The 8,417-nt window shown below is 38.6% G+C and overlaps 1 protein-coding gene and 1 long non-coding RNA gene across 3 annotated transcripts; one reads left to right on the top strand and one right to left on the bottom strand.

Annotated features, from left to right (window-relative positions):
- Positions 1-1,912: 1,912 nt before the first annotated feature.
- On the bottom strand, positions 1,913-7,657 carry LOC137746663 (phospholipid-transporting ATPase 1). Of its 2 annotated transcripts, XM_088682064.1 has the most exons (8): positions 7,329-7,657; positions 5,737-7,286; positions 5,334-5,640; positions 4,454-5,162; positions 4,212-4,335; positions 3,869-4,088; positions 2,906-3,364; positions 1,913-2,396 (listed from the first exon to the last, which is right to left on the bottom strand). In XM_088682064.1, exons 1-8 carry the CDS (start codon positions 7,655-7,657, stop codon positions 2,177-2,179), a joined length of 3,918 nt encoding a protein of 1,305 aa, XP_088538190.1. In that variant the 3' UTR covers positions 1,913-2,176. The 2 variants fall into 2 exon arrangements, with proteins under 2 accessions (XP_088538190.1, XP_068342766.1); XM_068486665.2 differs by having other exon boundaries at positions 5,737-7,657.
- Positions 7,167-8,412, top strand: LOC148698374 (uncharacterized). The gene is made up of 2 exons (XR_015954497.1): positions 7,167-7,286; positions 7,329-8,412. It is a non-coding gene; the product is annotated as an uncharacterized LOC148698374 (long non-coding RNA).
- The last annotated feature ends 5 nt before the right edge of the window (positions 8,413-8,417 follow it).

The following is an 8,417-nucleotide window of genomic DNA, read 5'->3' as shown; positions in this document are numbered from 1 at the left end:
ACAATAATTACACTACTGTGAGCATTTATTCTCACAATTTTATAACAATAATTCGTTTGAGGTCACACCACTTTGAACTAATAATACGAAACCGGATGTTTGATGCCCTAATGTATTAAATAGTACCTGAACTAAATTATCCAGCCTCATCATTTTGATACTCCTCACACAACCGCTTAAATACACCCAAAATTATGTATTATTAGTCCAATTCGCACCGCTTCGTCTTTTTTATTTCCCTCTCTCTCTTTTTATCGGATTCTCTCTTCAGTCTCTCTCTGCATCTCACGAGTCACGAAGGCCCTGCGCAATTCTCATGGCAGGCAGCCATTAAATTTCTATTGCTCATATTAGGTTTGGTTTTTTTTTTTTTTTTTTCCCTCTTTCTGAATTTTTCTCTTTTTATTTTATGTTTTTTTTCTGTAATTTATCTGGACTTGCCTTTTTTTCGTTTTATCTATCAATCTTTTATTTCATCATCAATTTTTCTCTTGTCTGATATAGTGCTAAGCTCAATATTAATAGTCGGTCTTTATTTAATACTGCATCAAAAACTTGACTATTTAGATTACTAGTTGATGCACATATTAGTCATTTCAGAGCATCTCCAAATGAGATGTTAAAAATAATATGTCAAAATTATATTTAATAGCTGATGTGGCAAATTGAATACAAGTGTTAAATCCTATTCTTTTCCAATAAATGTGTTAAATATGTATTTTATTATTTTATTGGGTCAGAGTTACATTAACTATTGAAAAATAATCAAAATTAATTTTAGTTCTTATTCTTGTTAATGGGACCCATGAATTAAAAAATTAAATTAAAAATATTTGACTTCTTCTTTGTTTGCCATAAAAATAGCCAGCTAGAAAGTAAGAAGTCAAATAACTCAACTGCCACATCATATTTGGCATATCCATTAGAGAACACTTGAACGTCTTTTAATCCTATTTGGCATATTTGACATCTTCTTTGAAGATAACCTCACTTGTTTATGCTATACCTCCATTTCTCACGATCACGTCTACCTGGTTGAATAGGGCAACTTCGGAAAACACATTGTAAACTTAATATTTTGAACCACTTTGCCTATATAACACATATGCTTAATGATTTAACTTAATAATTTGAACCACTTTGCCTATATAACACATATGCTTAATGATTTAATAAATTAATATTCACCGCACATTATATTTGAAAGCACTTTCATTATCAAATGGTCAACATAGATACCAATTTTAAATAATTCACTAATGCAGATCATGACGGTTTTAAATTTATATACGACAATCTCTTCCGTGTACCACAACACCAACAAATCACTTAAGACGGTCAATTAGTGACAAGTAAATACAAGGGTCATGGCGGTTTTAAATCTATACACGACATAATCTCTTCCGTGTACCACAACAACAAATCAATCAAGACGGTCAATTAGTGACAAGTAAATACAAGGGTCCAATAATGTCCTTGTTAGAGACTATTCCTGTTATCATACAGCCAAACTCATACCTGTATACAGATATTGAAAAATAGGAAATATCATACACATCACCAATTATTGAATTCAGGGTGTCAGGTTAAAATCCAAACATTATGCAACATGCACAATCCTTAGTACTGTCATGATTATAACCACAACCCTTTCAAAATATTTCATTTATGTCTTCGGTCATAGTTTAATAACTTTAATTCTTAATGCGATTGTAAGCATAAGTTTTGTTATCCAGACACTCATTGTTTCTAACTCTCTTTATAATAACAAGGTAGATAAATGCTAAGAAGACTCTCAAAGTAGGACTCTCCAATCTCTATGGACTGTCCGCCATCTTATGTTTTTGGCATAGTATTTTATAATATTGGCACGAAAATTATGTTAAAAACATGAGGTGACAGAAAGTCCCACTTTTCAGAGTTGAAAAAAGGTATTTTCTTTCCGTTATGTTTAGCATTCTTACAATAACTGTCACTATTTACACTGAATGCATCTTCTGAGGTACAACAAAACAAAATATAAGGCTAGCACTACAAAGTTACAAACTCTATCCTTTGGATAGCAAACAATGAACAATGAGGCAACTAAGACAGAGATACTCTGAAGCAGCCTAAAGAATTCCATTTTTACAAAGAAAAAATGAGAAGAGATGCCGAAAGCAGTAACATCACCTTCTCATCTCCTCGGCAGGTCCAAGATCGCGTTCATTTCTATTTGTGCAGGCCTTGACGCACTTGGATTGCCAAACTTCTCAAGTTCTCTTGCAATCTGAACATCACTAGGTCTATAGTACTGATACAAAAACTTTACAACAAAGCGTGGAGCCATTGCAGCTATGATGATTGCCAACAAACATAACCAAAACGATGCAGTCTTTATGACATGAAAAATGGCCCTGTCAAATAGAATTGGAGTTGCAAAGATTAGCATATACCAATGCAAGTGACATCTATAATAGAAAACTTCAGAAATGCATGTGTAGAGCTTCTCAAAGCACAATATACTCGTTAGCATTCATAAGTAATGTCATGTTCTACCATGAGCATGAAGTTATCCTACATTATTATTTGGGATAAATAAACTGTGGCCTCCCATGCAAAGAAACACTTGCATTTAATTATTTGTTGAAAATAGTAAGCAATCATGAGACAACTATCCAGTTTTGTGTTCTTTATTTGCCTCGGTATGGCGAATTATTGGATTTACACTAATTGGATAAGTCAACGAGTTTGAGGGGACCTATATATCATGATATTCAATCTTTGATCATTGCATGACATGAAATGCAACATAAATGCTTGCCGCTGCTTCCTATAGGGTGTCGTAGTTTAAACAAGCTAGATGCAATTATGTTTGTGCAAAAATTAAGATATACACGCAATACTACAAGATTAGAGGGCATACCAGTATCCAACCAGTGAAGGTATAGCATCGATGACAAAGACACAAATCCAAGTTGCAATTATAGATCCCCAAATGGCTGCATGTGTAATCCAATTCCACCGGATAACATCCATAGCCAAATGCAAATTAACCAAAATTACCACTGCAAGCGTCCAAAGATCCCCTATACTTGATCTATCAATGCTGCTGCCCCAATATGCAAAGAGAGGGATAAAGAAGACAGCCAGACTTTGCCAAAATGTGTCAACAACCGTTAACCAAAATAATTTTGAGTTGTAGCATTCTTGTCTCTGACCAGCTCCGTATAGCTGAGGATAATCTAGAAGGGTCCTTCTGCTTAGGTCCTTGTCAAGAATCCCGACAACAATTGTAGGTACTGCCGTGTAGATTATAGAATACAACATGCTGCTCCAGTCGGTGATTGCAGTTGTCAAACTAAAACAAGTGAAGAGCACGTACCTACACAGACCACAAAATATAATCAGCTACAACAATAAGCAAGACTTCATACAGATTCTTCTCCTTTATTTTCCTTTACTGGTTGGCTCCATTTACTCCTCCCTTTGGAAAAGATAAAATAAAACTCACAGCATGATCTAAACGTCAATTATAATTTGGAACGCATTACACTCTGACATAGAGACCTACTTTGAATCTGACCAGCTTCAAACTTTTAGCATCAAGTTCAAACTTCATTTCCACAACATTTCTAGCTTGAAATTAGATGATGAATTATAATGGAAGCCAGAGATTTTTTCCTCTCAATGACACTGATTTCAGACCTAGACAACCATGAATAATCCTCTCCCTAGTATTTTGTTTCTTTATTTTTTTTTATTTTTTAATTCTTTTAAAAGAAAAACAAAGAGTCCAAGACAAAGTTCAGGCTCAAGGAAAGCAACTGAAATCTGCCGAACAACCACAGAGTGTAACTGAGAATTTATCCGATGAAGAATTACTCACCAAAACAAAATAAGAACAAACACTGCATTCCTGTAGAAATTGTATAATATCATATAGCCCATCCGCTGGTAATTCCAATGCCCATGTACCAATAAAAGGGGAACTAAGAATCTGAACTGCCCCATTGCAAAATCTGATGACATGACAGCTTGCCGACCTTCTTGGCCACTGATGCCAACTCCCACATCAGCCATTTGGATCATTGAAACGTCATTAGCACCTATCAATATAACAAAAGAACTTCCTACTGTCAACACCAAATGTTAATGAGAGTGGGCATAAGATACTGATTCTGGTATTGGAAACATATCTACACAAGTGAAATAAACAGAATAGTGCTTACCATCCCCAATGGCAAGTGTCATATCAGCCGTCCTGTTCTTCACAAGGGCTACAATTCCAGCTTTTTGTAATGGAGCCACTCGGCAACAAAGCACCACAGTACAGTAACTTGCTAATTCAAAGAGCTGCGGTATAAATATTTTAGACCAGCATATAAGACAATATCTCACAATAAAATAAAAAAGGCAAATGGAATTGTCTAGATATTTAGAAAACTAAATAGGTAGGTCTAAAAGCAATTACCTTTTCCTCAAGTTCACTGTCAAGAATATACACAAGGCTGGTACCATCAATGATTAAAGCTACCTGAGTTCCACCATGTCCAGAGCTTCCTCTGTCGGTTTGTGTATCTGCAGACACCGTCATGAGCTTCCTAGATTTTAGTATGGCATCCTCTAAACTCCGTCGACATGAATCCCTGGAGCTACTGTTAATTATAATCTGTGTCATTCTTCTTGTTAGAAGCTTTGATGAGTAGCCGATTGATATGGCAGTTTCTTGCTTGTCCCCTGTCAAAACCCATACCTGAACCCCTGCTGTTCTTAGAGAGTCTATCGCTTCAGGCACCCCCAGTTGGAGTTTGTCTTCAATGCCAGAGGCACCTAGTATAATGAGATTGTTTTCTATGTTGCCAGCAACCTTGCGAAGTAGAGCAGCCCTACCAATTAAAGCAGTGCTTGCTTCCTCAAAAGATGAGTGCCACTGCTCGAATTTTGTAGCACTCAGTTCTCTCATGCCCACAACAAGTGTTCTCAAACCCAAAGAGGAGTAAGCATGAATATGGGCTTCTGTTGCTCGTATTATATCCAAGTTCAATCGTTTGTCTATTACACTGAACATGGTTGTGTCAGCACCTTTTACAAAGACTTTGATGGTCTTATCAGGGCACCCCAATATAACCGACATTCTCTTCCGATCACTATCAAACTCATGCAAACCCAAGACGTTGAACCTGCAATGCCCAGGATTGGTAAGTTATGAACGAGAAATGAAAAATCTTTATTTCTCAAAAGGAAGTTCAGTATTAATATCACTAGATTGTAATCATAGGGATTACACAAGCATGATTACTCAAAGTCAGAAGTATCCATATATAAATTAATTAAGGACACTGTGAAATTACCTTTGCCTATCCCCTTGGATATCGATAACTATATGACCAGAGGTTCGTTCAATAAGCATAAAACCATAGGCGGCAGCAGCATAAACCAATGCTTGTTCATCTGGCGACTCCCCTTGGTAATCCAATAATCCCCCATTTGGATCAGACGTGTCTACAACAAGAGGCACAATGGTATTACAAGCTGCCAATGCAAGGAAGAACTCGTACACATGTTTGCCCTCATTTGTGTCCTTTCCACTTCTGAGTAATTGCTGAAGATCTGGGTCAGCCTTCACCTTCATCTTTGGCCTCAAAATCTTCCCATCAACTGATACGAACAAGAAAAATAAGAATTTGTAGACTGGTAAAACAATTGGAAGTAATAATCAGAAGAAAACATAATCAAAAGAAAAACATTTATTACCTTCGACAGAGTACCCCACTTGCTCCGGACTACTTCTCCCACCATTATAATCTACTCCCCAAATGCTTGCACATTGAAATTCCATTTTATTCTCTGTCAGCGTACCAGTTTTGTCTGAGAATACATACTTAATTTGTCCTAAATCTTCATTGATATTCAAAGCTCTGCACTGAAATCTTGAATCAGAGGACTCATCATACATTTGACCATCCCTGATCATGAAGTAAGCCTGACCCACCCGGACAAGCTCCATAGAAATGTACAATGAGATGGGGATCATGATCTGGAACACAATGACAGACATAAGGAACGTGAAAAGAATCTCCAAGCCCCATCCATAATAGTTATAATCATCCACTTTCCCTTTGGAGTAGTCCTGCTTCCTGTAGAAAAGTATGTCATCCAACTCATCATTGTTGTGTCTCAACCAAACCGCAGCACAGAATGAGACAACTGTACACAAAGCGACAAGAAACCCGGAGAGCAAAATGATCTCAAAGTTCATACGGGTCTCAAGGCGACTCCTCTTGGATGGGGCTCCAGAGCTATTGAGCATAACTTTGGTCTCACGACCGACATATACAGCAACTCCAATTACCCAATGAGTATTCTTAAGCTCACACCCTCGAAGTATAATGTTAGAGGGTCCCAGTGACAATCTCTTCCCATCAATTTCCACGAATGCGTGAAATCCGTATATGTTCCTGTTGGGATTTTCACACTTAATCAACCCTGTAATCTTCTCCTTATCAGGCATCTTGGAGAGGGTTTCTTGTTTTGCATACCGTGTCTTCAAATTTGATTCCCCATCTAAATTGATTGTCTGCACATAAGCAACCCCAGTTGGATCACTTGTCGAAAGCAGTACCATATCACAAGGTATAGCCTCACTTGCTTGAATTTTGATGATTTCACCAACTCGAACATCCTTCCATTTTTTCGACTGGAACTGATTACCAACCAAAACTGATGCCAGACGATTGTTCTCAATTCTATCAGACCGATGCCGCCTATAGTCCTCGAAGCCATCCTTAACAGCAGTAACAAGCAACACAAATGCCAGTGGCAAAATGGAAACTCCGCGGCCAAAAACCGCCAGCTGGGGGAGCTGATTGAGCACGGCAATCACAAGAAAATATATGTACGCTACCCTATGAAACTGTTCAAACAAATTTCTAGGCAAAAATGTAAAAACTGAGTACTTTGCCGTCCTAATTGAATTACCAGAATACTCGAACCTCTCATTTGTCTTAGCAAGATCATCTATATAAACAACCCTTGCATCCTCCTCGTTCAGATCCTTCTGGGACAAGCTGAGCGCTTCCGAATCAGCTCCTCTCGATCCATACCGCACTGGCTTCGATTCGAGATCGCCGAAACTCACTTCCCGAACAGAATTGTTGCCCGAATTCTTGGATTGAAGGGAAGAAATGCTTTCCCGAACAGAATTGTTGCCGGAAGCCTTGGATTGAAGGGAAGAGACGCTTCTTTGGGAGGAAGATTTGAAGGTGGGGGGTTCAACAACGCTTCCTTGGGATGAAGATTTGAAGGTGGGGGGTTCAACAACGCTTCCTTGGGATGAAGATTTGAAGGTGGGGGGTTCAACAACGCTTCTTCGGGAGGAAGAAACGCTTCTTTGGGAGGAAGATTTGAAGGTGGGGGGTTCAACAACGCTTCTTTGGGAGGAAGAAACGCTTCTTTGGGAGGAAGAAACGCTTCTTTGGGGGGAAGATTTGAAGGTGGGGGGTTCAACGTTGATGGAATTGTCAGCTGCAGCTGGGTTTCTGGAATCCATGCCGGAAAACGATCCAGTGCCACCGGAAGTGGGATTTGCGATATCGGAATAGACGGGTAGAGCAGGGAGGTGTTGGGTATTGGGGGTTCTTGGAGATGGGATCAGTAGAGGCCGCTTCGAGGTCATGATCCGAACAAGATTCAGATCACAGAGGCCTCTCCGACCAGCATTCAGTCAACAATATCCACGAAATACCCAGATATCGAATCCGACCAAAGTCCCAATATTTCACAAGAACATCAACGAAATCTGGAAAACAAATGAGCCCAGAAAAGAACGCGAGTGAATAATCCAGTAGAGTCAGCTAAACATGCAAGAACTGTCCATCCAAATTAATACAGAAAGTTAGGGGAGAGAGAGAGAGAGAGACTGTTTGGGTTGAGCTTAGTGGGTTAACATATCAGAGGAAAGAGAGGAATTGCAGACAACAACAATGGCGGTTGAAGGAAAGGTGTGATGGATTTGGAAATGGAGGATAAAGAAATGTAAAAGGTCAAAGGGAGAGGCATTACGGAGTCTGAGGAGGAAGGAGGAAGCCGGCTAATACAATAAATGTGGAAGAAGAACAAGTCGTAACGGGTGGCGACAGCAAAAGTAATCAAAATTCAAATAATGTTACAGAAGTCCTTGTCCTTCTTCCTCTTCTTCTTTTCTTCTACTTGTTTATTTTCAAATATTCTAGAAGGAAGGAAGGGCTGCTCGTGATTGGAATCCATTTAGATTAATTAAGCTGGAGATTAGCATTAAATTATTGTATTTAAGTGAATTAGAAATGTGCGTGGGGTGTGGGTGTCGGAGTTTGACCGCAGGATCCTTTTATTTCCATTTTGTCTCCTTTCCTGTAGCTCCAGCTCCCGTAATAACTATGATAAATTTCTCAATTTTT

This window comes from Pyrus communis, chromosome 2, assembly GCF_041283825.1.
Source record: "Pyrus communis isolate YQ-2024b chromosome 2, ASM4128382v1, whole genome shotgun sequence".
Classification (NCBI taxonomy): Eukaryota; Viridiplantae; Streptophyta; class Magnoliopsida; order Rosales; family Rosaceae; genus Pyrus; species Pyrus communis.
This window is presented reverse-complemented; position numbering and strand designations above follow the sequence as displayed.

Bases quoted from the DNA above. Each gene is read 5' to 3' on its own strand.
- LOC137746663 (XM_068486665.2), bottom strand. From the start codon at position 7,657: ATGACCTCGAAGCGGCCTCTACTGATCCCATCTCCAAGAACCCCCAAT. The intron at 5,641-5,736 runs GTAATAAATGTT...TGTTCGTATCAG, and splicing joins AGTGGGGTACTCTGTCGAAG to TTGATGGGAAGATTTTGAGG. The intron at 5,163-5,333 runs GTAATTTCACAG...TGGGCATTGCAG, and splicing joins ATCCAAGGGGATAGGCAAAG to GTTCAACGTCTTGGGTTTGC.